Source organism: Equus asinus, chromosome 16 (genome assembly GCF_041296235.1).
Source record: "Equus asinus isolate D_3611 breed Donkey chromosome 16, EquAss-T2T_v2, whole genome shotgun sequence".
Lineage (NCBI taxonomy): Eukaryota > Metazoa > Chordata > Mammalia > Perissodactyla > Equidae > Equus > Equus asinus.
Window position 1 is genome coordinate 28,717,312 of NC_091805.1, and position 17,069 is coordinate 28,734,380.

A 17,069-nucleotide genomic window follows, 5' to 3' on the forward strand; every position below is an offset into this window, starting at 1 on the left:
TTGTGTTTCTAATTTCGTTTCCAATTTGTTTTTGAATACCAAGCAAGAATCCAGCAAAATAGAACTCTAAAATGTGACTTGAAGCTCTGGGCTTTTCTTTCAGCTTTCTCCTACAAATGGCTTTACTAGTCCTTTTAGAATTAAAATAAGGGTGGAAAGGATAGGTTTATTAGTCCATCAACCCACTTGATGTCAGATGTAGAAACAATCCCTTTTACAAACATCTGATCATTATTGCCACTTGAAAACTTCCAGCATTGGGGAGTAGTCTCTTTCTTTATATATAAGGGAGTTCATTTCAGTGTCAGACAACTGATTCTCATTGTTGATTTTCCTGTTTACTCATGGTCATTGAAGACCCCCAAATTTTTTCCCTGCCCTGTATTTTCTCGCTCTCTTCTTTCAGATGCAGGGATCCAGAGTCCATCTCAATGTGCCGACTCTCATATAACATCACCTTAGGTCTGGATTCTTTATTCTGTGCCCTCCCCTCAGATATACGTTAAGTGTAGTATGGCTCCAGTTTCTAATGACAAGCCTTCCCGAAGCCCACACATCTCAAGTGATGGGAGTGCAGAAGCAGAAAGTTGCCTGAGGAATTCTACCGCCTTGTAGGCGAAGAGTGGCTTGTCTAGATGGTATGAAGGAAATGACCAATAATACACCAAACTCCAAGCACTGGACTCTCCTATATGCTATTTTAATTAAGTTTTGAGATGTTACTTAAATTATTTCTACAAATGAAGAAATGGGCTCAAAGGAGTTTTGATTTCCCAAGATCACCCAGTTGGCAAATGGTCCAGGGATAATGGACGACATAATCTCAAATTGTGTTGGTTAAGAATTAAGATTCTGGAACCACATTCTAGGCTTAAACAATCACTGTCTTGGGTAGGTAGAGGAGTGGAACAAGCTCCCAGGTGCTTATTTAGAATTCCAAGCTTTCAGAATGATCTTTGCCCCTATATTTTGAGCACTTTGTGGTTAGAATGCATGTTTGGGCAACAGATGAATAAGTACACATACTCCAATGCAAGACAGAATGAGATACACTAATTGTGGAGAACTATGGGTTTTCGAATGGAAGGGAGAGCACACTTGGCTAAGATGAGATCAGTGAAGGCTTTAAGGATTAGACAGCATTTACAATGACTGGTAGATAAGTAAGATTTTCTTTGATTGTAACTTTTATTATAGATACTCAGTGCAGTATTCATTGCTCATCTTATATGGCTGTCCACAACTATAATGCAATTTGAGCAACACTGATTGTATACTATTTTACTTCAGATGAAAAACCATTACATGCTGAATCAATTTCTTTTAAAATTTCAAATAAAGAATTTTCATTTGGAGAGGCATACAATTATAGTTTCTCAATTTTTGTCTATTTTAAGACATAATAACAATGCTTAAGAAAGATAAATATACTTAACATAAAATTACATTGCAATTTGTCATTTATTTCACTGCTATTTCAACCACTCATTTACCCTCTGTCTTGATATTCACCTTAACAACATATTAATGATCCAAATGCAAATGAGAGTGAAACTCTAGTCTTAGTTAAATATTGCAGTATTTTAAAAGTTTATATAATTAAAAACTGAAGACAAAACCAGCTGTTAAGTGATAAATAGCTTACTCAATTTTAGCATAATGTTGGTTTTCAAATTGAATACTGACATTAAAAAACCATGAGGCAGATAAACAATATGCCTTTATAAATATTAAAGAATTTAGTTCTTTGCTTACAAGTTTTACTTTTTTTGGTTTATACAGGTAACATGCTTAAATAATCCTGCTCTTTTCACTTTGTATCTATAAAAATAAAATTGTCCTCAATATTCCTAAATTTTTTGTTGTCCAAAGAAGGCCATTATTAAATGGTAAGAAGTTACTGAATCATAGGCTTAAAATCAGTGGCACAAATCATTTGTAGATGATGTAACAAACTGTTAGGTAAGAGAGTACAGTACAGTAACCAAACACACATAAGAGGTAGAATTCTTAATCACAGTTTTATAGAAAAGATGCAGTAGTTTGTATCTGTACTGTTTTATTAGTTACAATATTTTAAGTTTGCTTCTCATGAGTTTTACAGAAGGGGGAAAAGGAAGGGCTCTTCATAGGCAATGATCTTACTGGCCTTTGTTTTGCATGTGTTACATGGGCTACTCCTGGACACTTACAGCATTTTCATGGCCAACTAAAGTAATTGATCATTATATGGCATTTACCTCATTTTTGAACAGCTTCAAAATAGGTAAATCTAAGCTTCTCTTCTACCAAGGGCGTAAGAAAGAGGGAAATAAATCTCTTTTTGTACCACTCTGTGTAAATTATAAATGAAACCATTCTCTCTGGATATCATTATTGCTTATTAAGAATTCCAGCAGTACTAACCTACAGAGTGGTTTTACATTCATAAGCTGATTGTTTCTAACTCACATTTGTCATAACAGCATTACAAATGGATATAACCTAAAAATTCTAATTAATTCATGATGTAGCTAAATTACTAGTATTTGAGTAAGACTCCACAGACTGCAATAAGCTGGGATGGCAGAGACTTCATATATATAGTTATTCACATATTGAGTATTTAAACGGGATTCTGTGGGCTTCCAATCCTTACTTGAATGTCGATAAATAAAGTGATCAGAAAGGTCATTTTATGAAAGCTATAATAAAAATTATAATAAATAGATGTACCCAGTGCTAAACCTTACAGTAGGGCTTATATTTCATAAAATATACCTGAATACTTAGATAATTCAAAACAAAACAATTGTAAAAAACCCACAGTACAGTTTTTTCCAATTAACTAGGAATTAATCTCATGGTTTATATTAGGATTGAGTCATTATGATGAACCAATCAGATTCTGGATATTTACAGTTTAAGTGAACTTAATTTTTATCAGATGTTCTCAAGCTTACCTCAATTCTTTTTTTTATTAGTTTTATTAGTTCTTATTGATTTTGAGAACTCAGAAAAGGAGATATTTATTTACATTAGGCCCAGATCCTTTTACCAATATTTCCCTCACAATTGCTGGTAATAATGTATTATCCAAGTCAGTAATCTTGTTAAAATTAACATAATACTATTGACAGATAATATAAAAATAAAATTATTTTCCCTCACATTTAATTTTAAAATCCTATTACCTTAGTTAAGAATTAGAATGTGTCCTTATGGTGGTTAAGCAACCTTTAGCTGTTCTTCACTTCAAAGAGGAAATTTGTCCTAATTTTAATAAGTTGACTTAGCATTTATAAGAATTATCAAAATGTCAGCTTTTGGGAACGCAGGCTAAGTATATAAAACTAATACTTTTTGCTAATATTTTAAATTGAAATATATTTACTTATAAAAATCTCACAAATCTTTCACATCTATGCTTCTATTTACATTATAGGAGAGATGCATATGCAAAAAGAGAAAAGTTGAGTGTTTGTTTTCTAAAGGTATATTCAATTCATGATTAGGTAATTCTCAGGTGATTTATAACTTATATTGAAAACTGCTACAATTCATTTGTAATTGTGACATTTATGAAGAAACTTCTAGGTAAGAGAATGTTTTAAAAGCATTGTTCAGTTTTGCATTTAGGCCCAAAGTTCATTTATTTAAATCACCTATGATATCTGAAAAATTTTTTTCAAACTCCGGGAAATGCTGTTATTAATATGGCTTCATTCAGTTACACCTCTGCAAAATATTTCTGTTCTACACCTAAGTACAACTAGAGCAATAAGACTACTTACACAGACGAAAGTGAAGACTTTCCGTTCACATTAATATACTTTTTTCACACCTATGGTAATGCCTGAAAACATTCTGGAAAAAACTATTAATGGTCTTGACTGTAACAGTTCATTGCATTTTCCCGTCTCTTTTTTTCAATGTTAACTACTCTAATTTGGAGTTTTAAGTTCTACTTTTCCTCTTATCTTCAAATAGGCTCTTCAGCATATACACTTGAATGGCTGACACCACCACCATTACCACTAAATTAACCATAGACCAGAAATTGACTCTATCAAAGTTGCTTTCTTGTATGTTTCGATCACGAGCCTCAAATGCTCTAAGCAGAGTTTGGATATGACCACTTTTGCTTAGTCTGGACTTGATACTGTTGATGGATTCCTGGAGAGAAATAAAATAATTTTACTGTAAAAGAATGCTCAGTAATTTTATTTATTTATTTTTGATGAGGAATATGCACACTGAGCTAACATCTGTGCCAATCTTTCTCTATTTTGTATGCCAGAAGCCTCTACAGCATGGCTGCTGAGTGGAGTAGGTCTGCACCTGGGATCCAAACCTGTGAACCTGGGCCACCAAAGCAGAGCATGCAGAACTTTAACCATTTGGCAATGGGGCTGGCCCCCATAATTTTAAGTTAACTTAAAAATGTGCTTCATAGTACCCTGATATTCTTATTCATTTGGTATCCAAACACAATTTTAATTAAGGGAGAAGTACTATTTAGATTACCTAAAGATCTTCTGTAAGGTTATATGACAATTACCCTGATATATCTGAATTGTTTATAAATAGTTATTTAACAAGGGAGCAAAGCTACATGAATTGAAAATAAACAAAATGAAAATATATTTGAGTGGCACAGCAGCACCAGGAATTTTACATATATTCTGTCTTTCTTAGCTCTCACAACCATAAGAAAATGACTTAAGTTTAAAAAACTGAACTGATAACAGCTTGTAGTTATTTACCTTTATATAACGCATTGTGTGTTTACAATATTTTCTACTTTGGATGTTGACCTGGTCCAATTTAGTATCTAGCAAAAACACCTAATGTTTTAATCTCACAAATAGTAGTGAAACTAGAAAATATTTCAATTTTAGATGTGTATACTACAGATCCAAAAGAATAGTCTAGAGGCCAGCCCTGTGGCTGAGTGGTTAAAGTTCCGCGCCCTGTGCTTCGGTGGCCCAGGTTCGCACGTTCAGATCTGGGTGCGGACCTACTCCATTAGTCAGCCATGCTGTGGAGACATGCCACATACAAAGTAGAGGAAAACTGGCACAGATGTTAGCTTAGGGCTAATGTTCCTCAAGCCAAAAACAAAAAAAGGATTGGCAACGGATGTTAGCTCAGGGTGAATCTTCCTCACACACAGAAAAGAATAGTCTATTTTTAATGCAAAAATGTTCTAAGATCACATTCATAGAACAAGCTTACCAAGATACATTCTAAGTTGCTTATCTTCTAAAAAAAACTATTTTTATAGTAGGGTTTTGTTGAGAAGTGATTTAAAAACTATAAAAGGGCTATATGAATATAAGGTAAGATTAAGTTGAGATTTGAAATGACGTCAAAATATTTAGGGCAAAAATAAGAAAATACTAGCAAAAGATCTTCCTGGTTAGTCAACTTGCTTTTTTAAAAATCATTTAAGCAAAAAATATACTCAAAATTTCAGACTGCTCTGCTAAACCTACAAAACTACACAGTGTAATATTTATCAAATGGGCATATTTGTAAAGCAGTGATAACCTAGTAATGCAAATACTTCCCAGAAACATACAGGATTCAGGTCACCAAATAAAAAGACCATGCATAATTCTTTTCAGTATCATAATGATGATAGTCAGATACAAAATTATTTAAGTTTGCTGTTGTGATACAAAATTTTGGAGGAGTAAATAGAAAATCCTGAAAGACATTTTATTTTTCTTAAAAAAGGACTTATAAGTATTTTAAGCCATATTTAAATCTGAACTTTCTGGTCATTTTGTTTAACTGTGTGAATGAAGTCAATCTCTTGAGAATGCAGTGAGTACTAATAAGATTTATAAACTACTTGTATTTTGTTCTTATTGGCAAAATAAATTTAAAATGGAAGAATGTATTAAAATGATTGAGATTTTAAAAATGGGTAGGAAGAAGACTGGACTAGTAGTGGAACTATGGATATATCATTTCCATTTTAAGCCAGTTCCTTACCTATAAAATGGAATGAAAGGGGAAAATGAGGGAGGTTGGAGCTAGACTAATGATAACTAAGTCTTCTTCCAATTCTAAAATTCAGCTAAGTTTAATATACATATGAAATCATGGTGAGATAAAAAGCTGTCATGGTAAAAGTTTATGCTGGGGCTGGCCTGTGATATAGTAGTTAAGCCTGGTACACTCTGCTTCAGCAGCCTGGGTTTGTGGGTCTGGATCCTGGGTGCAGACCCACACCACTTGTTGAGTCATGTTTTGGTGGTGACCCACATACAAAATAGAGGAAGACTGGCATAGATGTTAGCTCAGAGCTAACCTTCCTCAACAAAAAAAAAGAGGAAGATTGGTAGATTGGCAATGGATGTTAGCTCAGATCAAACCTCCCCACCAAAAAAAAAAAAAAAAAATTTATGCCAATCAAACTTAATCCTTTTAGTTTCAAAGTAACACCAATGGAAAAAAGGTAAGAAAACTAGCATTTATTTTGTGCCAGACACTAAAGCACTTATACTCATGCTATGTTACATTTCATCCTCACAACTCGAGGTATTATGCCCATTTTGCAGGTGAGGAAACCAAGGCTCAGAGAGCTCAGTCACTAAAGAATTACATATATGACATCATTTAATTTTCTGACTCTTCAAGCTAACTGATCTACACTATGTCTCTTCTGCTAAAATTTGATAATTGCTTTCCTAAGAAACCTCAAGTGATCAAAATATCACATAAAAAAAAGTTTCAGGTTTTAAGAGTATTAGAGGTTATACAGTTTCAAACTTGCAATAACCATGTTATTTCTCGTGCAAGTATATGTGCTATTTACAGATATCACTCGCCAAGTTAATTACATCATTTGATTATATCCAGCTGTGGATGAAGGATAACAATGTTTTCCTCCTATCACTGACAGTGCTATTATTAGCAAATAGGTTCTTATACGTGCATATTTCATTATGCATGTTTATGATTAACAAAGCATAAAGTGATTCAAGCAAAGAAGCCATATTCCAAAGGTTTTTACTGCTAAGTGCAGTGCTAATTTCTGATAACTGCTAGGTCTGGTCTGAATAATGTCAACAGTGTTCCCAAATTAAGTAATATTAAATTTAATGTTATAAAAACTATGCTGTGGGAAAAATGCCTGTACTTCTTAGGTTTGCTGATTACTCACTTTTATTCTATGTGCAAGTACACTACAGATCATTAAAGTCTTCTGTTTGTGAATATTCTAAGGGAGTTTTATAGTTAAGAGCCTGTGTTCAAATTCTAGTTGTTGTTCTCTCTGGTTATGTTACGTAATCTCCCTAAGCCACAATTTCCTCATTGGAAAGAGGGAGAGAAATAATCCTCATAGAGTTAATTAAGGATTACATGAGCAAATGCAGAAAAAATGCTTAGCTCTGTGCCTATCATATAGTAAGGTCTCTGGATGTTAATTTTTATTATTTTATTAAAAGACCATACTGACCAGGATGTCTTCCAGTTTCATATCCAACATATCTGTGCCAGTAATATATTTCTTCCAGTCCTCTTGTTCTTCCTCCTGTTCTCCCATATTATCCAGAATTAATTCAAAGAAAATCACCTTCTCAGAAATGGTGCTGAATGTATTATCAAAGCAGAACATGTAGTCACCAACTTCAGTCTCTACCCTGTATTAAAAAAAGTACATGTCTTCAGTTATTTGTATTTCTATTTGGCATGAAAGGAAAAAATGCTATCGATAAAGAGAAGAAATAACACGGTTTGTAATAATTGGACAGCTTACTGATAGACTTCCCTAGCATTGAAACATTTATAATTTCTTGGGCAAGAGGCAACCTGGAAATAGATACTCAAGTACCTGCAACTTAGATGTGCTTGGCATTTACTCAGTAAGTTACAGTAAATGATCTTGACTTAAGTTTTGGAAAAGGATAGGATTAAAAACCTACATAACTGATACCTCACGATGAACTTTAATATTTATACTTTATTAAAAGTAACATCATGAATTTAATTCATATGCAAATAGGACTACAAACCTCCTCCCTTTCATTGAGATTAATCTGTAAAGTAAGTTTAGTTTTGTTTTTAAAAGCAACGATGGATTGTTCTAACTGCATTCTTCTAGGCTTCCTACTGATTAAGTACATCTTTGTGACCTAGTTTACAAAGGATAGGATGAGGTCTGTGGCCAACAACCAGAGCTTTACCTTTAGTGGCCTTACCTTTACTGAATAAATGCCACTCACATCTAAACTAAACTTAAGATCTTGGTCTCATTAGCTTCACATTCAAGATAACTGGCCTGAGCAGAGTTAATTTAGCAAAGTGGTTTTCTAATTTTTCTTTGTGGAGAGTAACTTTAACAAGTAAAATATTGCACTTAGTTTTCAAGGTAAGTAAAATAACGTTCACATAGATTGATACTTGCTCATAATCACATAACCTGTTATAGGCATAGATGAAGCTTGGTTTTTTGATTCTCAAGTTAATTGATGTTTCTAAGAGCCTGTCTGCATTCTTTGCAATCTCCTCAGTCATGACAAAGCTTTGTCTTTTGAGGATGTATTTAATTTTTGGAAGGAGCCTGAAGCAAACACTGGTGAATACAGTGGGGAACAATGTTAAAAGGAAAAAAACAAAACAAACGTCATAATTATTATGTAAAGTTAAATTTTTAGTTTAACTTTTAATTTTGTTTAGTCTTAATTTTATTTAACTCAACTTTATTTTAGCCATTCTTAACCCTGCATTGGATAAAAAGGGTAAGCTTTGTACCTGCTCTTTTTATATGTAAAGCAGATAGGCATACAGTACAAAAATGGATATGTAGTATATCTGTGGTACTAAAATTTCATGGGAGAATGATTAGGAAAAAATTGTCTTAAAAGGCTGCCTGAGGATGGGGTAAAAATGAAACAAGTCTGAGAAGCACTGACTCAAATGTATGAGCTTTCGCATATGTACAAAAAACTTTCTTACTTTACAGTTATTCCTATATTAGCTCTATATTCCTGTGTTCCTATATATTCCTACATTCCTATATTAATCTTTCTAAATCTGTGTTGACTACTTTTAGTAAAAAAATTTTTTTACTACAAATGATACAAAATATTATCCAAATAAAAATGCATAGAATAAATGTTCCTTTCAAGTAGAATAAAGACGTAGCATAAGTAATGCAAAATATGTAAGTTCTGGTGTGAGTTAGGGTGATATTTATTCAGTTGTCTAGAAAAATATATTTATATATGACTCCTCATTCCAGGCAGTGCTACACATATAGCTGTTACTTAAGCTGTTTAAGGCTCTGTTTGGAGACAGTTTTACTAGCCCTCACTTGTGGAAGTACAGTGTTTGTTTCAAAGATTTAACTTAAGAAAAAGACTATTTCAGTGCCATAACTGAGAGTTTAGTTGTCTTTAAAAAGTCAATACAGCTAAAGATAAAATTTTTATTTAAATCTAATTTATAGAAAGTAGATTTCTAAATTTGGGTAGTGATTAAGACTCAGCTGGACTGCCTGGTGTGTAACCTTCATCGACTTACTTAAGGGCTCTATGTCTCAAGTTCCTCATCAAGGTAATGGTAATACCATGTACCTCGTAGGATTGCGGTGAAGAATTAACAAAATTAATACATGTAGAGTGCTTAGAACAGTGGCCTGGTACATCAGAAGGACTCAACAAATAAATAAAAACTCTTGTTCATAAACCTATCAAAGAGAAAGCATAGTTAATTCCAAGTATATCAATCTAAACTGACTTTTTAAATTACTATTTCTGTTTATCAATAGTTTAGGCAAACATGTTTTCTGAGCTCTGCATAGGTAGGATGCCATTTTAAAAAGCACTTTGAAATGAATTTCTTAAAAAATTATAGTTGAGACATTTTTTCCCCCTCATTCATCCATTAATTACATGCCAGGTACTTTGGTTAACAAAGACCAATAATTATAATAATAACTAGTACTTACATAGTGCTATGTGCCAGGGATGTTCTAAGCATCATATGGTAGAAAGCAAGAATTTTGGTCCATCCTGCCTCCTCCTCTTAATAAATGTGTATCCCTGCAGACTTATTTAACTTCTCTGAGCCTCCTTGTCTGTAAAGATTCCTTGTCTGTAAAATGGGAATTGGGGAATCAAAGAATCTATCTCATAGTGGATTGGAATGATTAATTTGGAAGCATATAAAATGCAAAACCTAGTTTATGGCAAATATTAAGACACTCTGTATTTGCTCTTCTTCCTGTAAACTCACCGTTTAGTTTTAACAGAATAATAGTACTGAGTAAAGAGAGTGCTATAGTAAAATAATAGAATGGAACAGGGAAACACACCAGTGAGATGTGAAAAAAGGGGAGTGAGATGTAAGAAGAGAATAAATGGCCTTTTGTCAAACTCTAAACTCAGAGTCACAAAAAAGTATTCTCTTTCTATATGGTTTCCTATGGTCAGATCTTTTACTTTCAGGTCTTCAAATTATCTAAGAGTGAGGTCTGAGTAAAAAAACAATCACACACACAGAAAGATGTATGGTACTGTTTTAAGAAAGAAAACAATGGGCAAAGATGACATAGCCAGCAGCTCAAGAAACCAGGATACATACCTGGAACAGGAACTTTTAATTGAAATAGAAAGGCTGTGCTAGCCAGAAAGGGAGGTTTAAAATGCCACAATAGGTTGAATGAATACCTAGGGAATACTCATTTATTTAACCAAAGCAAAGAAAAAATTTAGGATCAATACAAAAATGCCTAAACAAAAAGAAAAAGGTTAATATGAGACATTTTAGTTTAAGATAGACAACTATCAAGGACTGTTTAAAATGTTCATATGAAATCATTTAATACTGATATTTAGTATCAAATGTGCCAAATTTCCCTGCCCTACAGATAGCCCTCTAGTATTATTCAGCCCAAGAATCTCAACTAAGAGGTTACTTACGTGTGAACTCCATCTGATTTTCTTTGTTCAAAAACTAAGGTTCTTCCTTCTGGAGAGGCAAGATGGAAATCAATATCTAATCCTGCTCCATCTAAAACCTGTAGAAAAGCACACAAGAAAAGAACACATATTACAAATTCTGAAAATAAACAATTATATAAAGTGGATCTTATGATGAAAAGATTTTCTTTTCTAAACCTAGTGGGGTAAGGAAGTCAACGGACTCATGTTAGGACTAGAAAGGAGCAGAAAGATCATTTAGTTCAATTCCATTCATTTTTGGATCTTATCTCTTTCTTACCAATCCCTGTTGCCACCACCTAAATTTAGGCCTTATGGGTATTACTGAAATAATCCTAAAGGAGTGCCTTCATTGAGAAGCCCCGTAGAGTGGAAAGACACACAGAAGGGATTTCAAATGGTGGAACTTTTTACTTAGGCAATTTAGGGCATGCTATGTAACTTTTCTGAGTTTGTTTCCTCTTCAATAAAATAAGAATAATAATTAGCTACTTCTTAGCCTGGAACTCAAGGCCTCTATGGCCTGACTCCAACTGACTTCAATGTATTCACCTACTATTCCCCAATATGAACTGTATATTCCAAGTACGCCATTTACTTATGACCTATGAACACAATGTGTTCCTTTACAATCTCCAAATATGCTGCTGCTGCTGCTGATAGCAGCTAACAATTACAATTTATGCCACACATTGTTTTAAGTGGTTTATGTGGATTAATTCCTCACAACAACTCTAAAAGGTAGGTCCTATTAATATTCTCATTTTAGTTAATAAAAAAAAAAAAACCCCACACACAGACAAAACTGAGGCACAGAGAAGCAATTTTCCCAAGGTGATACAATCAATAAGTAGCATGGTCAAAATTTGAACTCAGCAATCTGCCTCCAATGGCTACTCTTCCTCCGCTATAACACCCATTTTATTTTTCTTGGTGGCTTTAATGGAATGATATAAAAGATTACCTACTCCTCTGCTCTACTTACTGATCAAGAGAACTGGTTTCAAATGAGTAGATAAATATACATAATTCTTTTTCTTCTTTAAATCCCAGTGAAATTAAGAAAACATAATACAAATAATCCATAACAACACTGGAAATATAGGAAGGCTGTTAACAGACTTGAAAAGTAAGAAATTTCTGGAAGATATTCCAGTAAGCAAAAGGATATATCTAGCTACCAATATCTATCAATCTCAAAATTTGCAATTAAATAGACTAGAGAAACACCAAAAATTTGTTGAAGTTGATGCCCTCTTTTTCATATCATCTCAGAGGATGAAATTCTGAAAAAACAGTTAATATTAACAGACAAAAATGTTTCCTCAGATAAATATATATCCTCAGAGAAATTCACGAACGTAAAATCCATAAAAAAATGATGCTGATATGAAAGTTTCTAGAAAAACCAAAAATGTGATTGCCAAAATAAAGCCTTAACAAATGTAATGACAGCAGAATGAACATGGATGGAGACTGAAAATCAGAGAACAGAAGGAGCCAAGGAGTTCTCAGAACAAGGTGAAAAAGTACAGTAGATGAAAATTATGAGGGCAATGCTAAGACCTTTCATTAAGGACAGTTAAAGATTTTAAATACCCATCTAAGAAGCATTTTAAAAGGAGAGAACCAAGAGAAATAAAGGGAGGATATCATCAAATAAGAGCAGAAATTCCTGCTTCAAAAGATAAAAATCTTTAGACTGAAAGGGTCTAAAAGACGTGAAGCAAGATAAATGAAAAAAGATCCAAAAATCCTACTGGGTTTTCCGAAGGATTTAAGAACAACCTAGAAATTTCCAACGAGATGTAGGAGAGAACTGCAAAATAACAAGAATTGGTATTGGCATCAGAATTCTTACATTTAACACTAGATGCAAAGAAATACAATGTTCCCAAGTAAAATAATTATATTTACTGAAGTGAAAGCAAAAAGTAAAGCCGTTTTCAGAGATCTAAGGACTCAGAGCATTCTAAAAGAATTACTCAAGGTTATCCTCAGAAAAAGATATCCATTAAATCAGAAAACAAGAGATATAACTAAGCAAGGATTTCAGTAAAACAAAGTTTAAAAGATATTATTGGTAGTGGCTGTCAGGCTCAATGAAATTGTTAAATACAGTGTTTAAGAATACAGAAGCTAGTTTAAAATATATATTATATATTTAAAATATAAAAAAGATACCATAATCTGAAACTAAACTTGCCAATGAGTTCAGTGGAACATGACAGGTGAGTGCCACTTTCCCGTCTGTACTGCTGTTGTAGTAGTCTTTCAGTTCCTGAAAAGGTATTCTTCGGTCTTCTTCCTCAACGCCTTGGCATATGCTGTTCTTTTTTTTTTTTTTTTAAAGATTGGCCCTGAGCTAACAACTGTTGCCAATCTTTTTTCTTCCTTCTTCTCCCCAAAGCCCCCCAGTACGTAGTTGTATATTCTAGTTGTAGGTCCCTCCGGTTGTGCCATGTGGGACACCGCTTCAGCATGGCCTGATGAGCAGTGTCATGTCCATGCCCAGGATCTGCCCTGGGGAAACCCTGGGCCACAGAAGCGGAGGGCGCAAACTTAACCACTGAGCCACAGGGCTGGCCCCTGCTGTTCTTTTTACCCATCGCCTTGTTCCACTCACCGCTTATGCCTAGTACGCCTGATTCTTCTACAGATCTGAACTGCAGTCCTTGGAATTGTCTTCTCTCAATTCCCAAATGAAATAGAGTCCCATAGCTTTATGCACTTACCTTCATAGCACTTATTAGACTTATAATTTCACATTTATTTGTGTAATAATGTGACTGTCCCCATACTAGATTGTATGAGAGTACAAAATATACTTTTACTCACATTGTATCCTTAGCACCTAGCATAATGCTTACACAAATTAAGCACTCAAAAGTTATTTAAATTTTTTAATGAATGATCTATTTTATTCATAAGATACATGTATTGACATTGAAAATTTCCAAGAACTTAATATAATGTGGGGCTGATCAATTATCCTAAAAGTGTCCGCCCAAACCTGAAAAGTAAGAAATGGTTAAAATTTTTCAAAATGTCACAATAACTCAAGGGCAATGTCTAGAATGTCCCCTGACATTTTCAAAACTAAGACAACAATCAGTAGCTTGTAGTTATTGGAAAATTAGTCATGGAGTTGGAAAATGCAAACAAAGGTTGAAGATGATTTCTACCCTACAAACCCCTCTGACATTGTCTAGGACTACAGTAAAATGATTTCACTTCTCTCCTCAATCAAAACAATTAAACTGGGAGCCAGCCAGGTGGCGTAGTGGTTGAGTTCCCATGCTCCACTTCAGCAGCCAGGGGTTCGCAGGTTCAGATCTGGAGCACGGACCTAGCACGGCTCTCAAGCCACACTGTGGCAGCATCCCACATAAAATAGAGGAAGATTCACACAGATGTTAGCTCAGCGACAATCTTACTCAAGCAAAAAGAAGATTTGGCAGCAGATGTTAGCTGAGGGCCAGTCTTCCTCAAACACAAAAAACAACACACAAAAAAAACCCCAAACTGTTTAGGGAGAATGCTTTGGGGGAACAGTGCCTTTAAGAGTGACTAAAGATGCAAAGTATAAAGCAAACCAAGCCAGTATATAACTCTAGAAGTGTAAATGTAAAAAAGCCAATATTCACTGAATATTTACTATGTGTCAGGGATGGTCTATGAATACTTATTAACTCAGTTTTTCAAATCAACTCTATGGGGTAATTACTGTTATTCTCTCTCTTTTACACGAGAGGTTAAGTAACTTGTTCAAAATCACACAGGTAGTGACAGAGTCAGGATTTCAACTCAAGTATCTTATCTCTAGAGCTGGAACTCTTAATCATAAGAGGTCAGCAGTTAAAATAGATTTCTTCCCTAATACCTGGGTAAACACTGAGGAATTTTTGAATAATACAAATTGTTTCTTACCTGGACTATTTCACTAACCTCCTAGTTGGTTTCCTTGCCTCTAATTTTGCCCTCCTTAAATCCATCTTCCACACTGTACCCAGTGATCTGAAAAACATTTTTGACTATGTTACCACACTGCTTAAATCTTCAAAGGCCCTTGTACAGAATAAGGGCAAAGCTACTTAGCATGGAACACAAGGCTAGGATTCATGATCCACGACCCAGCGTCCTGACCTTTCCAATCTTTTTTTTCCTCCTCCTCCCACCACACACTTTATAGTCTTAAAGTCTAATAAAAACTCAGCACTTGTAGTGTCCACTACATACTGCCCACTGCCAAAACTCACACTACGCATTTTCAGAACTCTCTATTTATTTCGTTCCTTTTCCTAAAATGTCCCTCCTTCCTTGCATTCTTGTCTCACTTAAGCATCTTTCTTGATTCAAATTTATTTTCTCCAGGAAGCCTTTCTGAAACCCCAGAGAATTAGCCCTCCTCTAATAGCACTTAACCATACTTTATTGAAATTATCTGTTTATGAGCCAGTATCTCTTAATTATTAAGATCTTTGAAAACAGGGACTTCTTCTCCTCCCCCTCCAACACTGGCACATGGTAATTGTTCCGTAAATGAACTTTTGGACAGGAAATCAAGAAATACTGAGTTCTAATCTCAGTTTTCCTCACTATGTGACTTTATGCTTACCTTATGCATCTATAAATAATCTAATTCTAAAGTTACTTCGGATGAGAATTCTACCTAACTTTTTTTTTGCTCTATATATGAGAGTAAAAAGATTCTCTATATCAACTTTAAAAAACTAACATCTGATTATAAATTAACTTCTAAATTAAAAGATGAACCACACCAATGCATCTTTTTTGCAGTGCTACCTAGAAACACTGAAATTTGCGGTGTGGAACTAACAAGATTTCTTCTAAGAAATTACCCTCTACCAGAATGACTACATAAATTGAGGCAACTCTCTATATAATATTATGCAGATACTAAAAAGAAAACAATTATATGGAAGAAATGCTTACAATGCTGAATGAAAGAAAGGTTATAAAGTTTTAATATACAACTAGACCTTACTTGATGTAAAACTAATAGATATGTAACTGGGAAGGAAATGTAACATTAAATACATCAATAGCCTCTTTCAAAATATTCCAAAATCGGATTTAGTGATAATCACACGGTCACAATTCAAAAATCCTTAAGCAATGACAGTCAAGATTTGTAATACCGGAATTGGGTGAGGGTGGTGAGGGTGAATAAAACAAGTGTCATCATCTCGTCCAATGATGAAGCCGAACGTGTATCAGTCCTGTATTGTGAAATTCTCGGTCCTGGAGCGTGTACTGGCTGGCAAAGCGATGGGCGAATTATGAAACAAAGAGGAAAGAACCCCGGCATCACCAGTGCTGGCCTCTTTCCCACCGGAGGAAAGGGGAGAGGGCGGGTAGTCAATCCCAGGTCCAGCCCTACTTCTGGGTCCCCGGCCCAAGAGTCTCGCCGCGTGCGCCTGCGCGCTTTGGCCGCCTCCCCGGGCGGCCCTCGCCTCTCCAGTACCCTAGTAGTCAACAAGAAGTTTCTAAGCGGGTGAGAGGCGACGACGCGCTGCATCGGGGATAAAGGCAGGAGGCTAGCTGACCCTCCACACTTACTTGGTACTCGATCTCCAGCGAGGCCTTCAGGGGCATGGGCTGGTAGAAACACTCCTTCTGGCCGGCCGGAAGGGTGAACGTGAAGTCGCTGTCTAAGGAGGGCGCGAAGCCGGCCGCCCCCGGCAGCAGCACTGGGGGCAGAGCGGCCAGGAGGAGCACCGGGAAGGGCAGCCAGATCTTGTCGCCCATCCCTGCCGGGGCGATCTCGGGCTGGAAAAGGCTTGGGATGCGTGGCACCTAAGCTCCGCTTTTCCTCCCTGGACTCCTCGTGGTTGGCAGCGAAACCTGGAGCCTGAAGAAACTCCAGGCGGCGGCCGTGGCGGGGGCAAACGCTCCCTCAAAAGGGGAAACGCCGGCCTCCAAAGGGTGGGGACTGAGGGCGGGGCCAGCAGTTCCGTTCCGCAGCCTCCTAGGCCTCGGCCTCCTCCGGCCCGGAGTGAGTACGGCCCGCCTCACACTCAGACGGCCGCAGGTTCCCATGGCTTCCTCCACACCAATAGGCGTCTTGGGAGTAATTGTGGGAAATGTAGTTCCCAGCGAGCCGCC

The 17,069-nt window shown here is 35.6% G+C and overlaps 1 protein-coding gene and 1 long non-coding RNA gene across 3 annotated transcripts; both read right to left on the reverse strand.

Annotated features, from left to right (window-relative positions):
- Positions 1 to 1,169: 1,169 nt before the first annotated feature.
- Positions 1,170 to 17,003, reverse strand: TMED5 (transmembrane p24 trafficking protein 5). 2 transcript variants are annotated; one of them, XM_014865253.3, is made up of 5 exons: positions 16,524 to 17,001; positions 10,920 to 11,017; positions 7,445 to 7,637; positions 5,218 to 5,254; positions 1,364 to 4,155 (listed from the first exon to the last, which is right to left on the reverse strand). In XM_014865253.3, the coding sequence occupies exons 1-5, from the start codon at positions 16,710 to 16,712 to the stop codon at positions 4,094 to 4,096; spliced, it is 579 nt and encodes a 192-aa protein (XP_014720739.1). In that variant the 5' UTR covers positions 16,713 to 17,001; the 3' UTR covers positions 1,364 to 4,093. The 2 variants fall into 2 exon arrangements, with proteins under 2 accessions (XP_014720738.1, XP_014720739.1); XM_014865252.3 differs by lacking the exon at positions 5,218 to 5,254 and having other exon boundaries at positions 1,170 to 4,155; positions 7,454 to 7,637; positions 16,524 to 17,003.
- Positions 13,846 to 16,221, reverse strand: LOC123277529 (uncharacterized). The gene is made up of 3 exons (XR_006514499.2): positions 16,103 to 16,221; positions 14,871 to 14,957; positions 13,846 to 13,953 (listed from the first exon to the last, which is right to left on the reverse strand). It is a non-coding gene; the product is annotated as an uncharacterized lncRNA (long non-coding RNA).
- Positions 17,004 to 17,069: the final 66 nt, after the last annotated feature.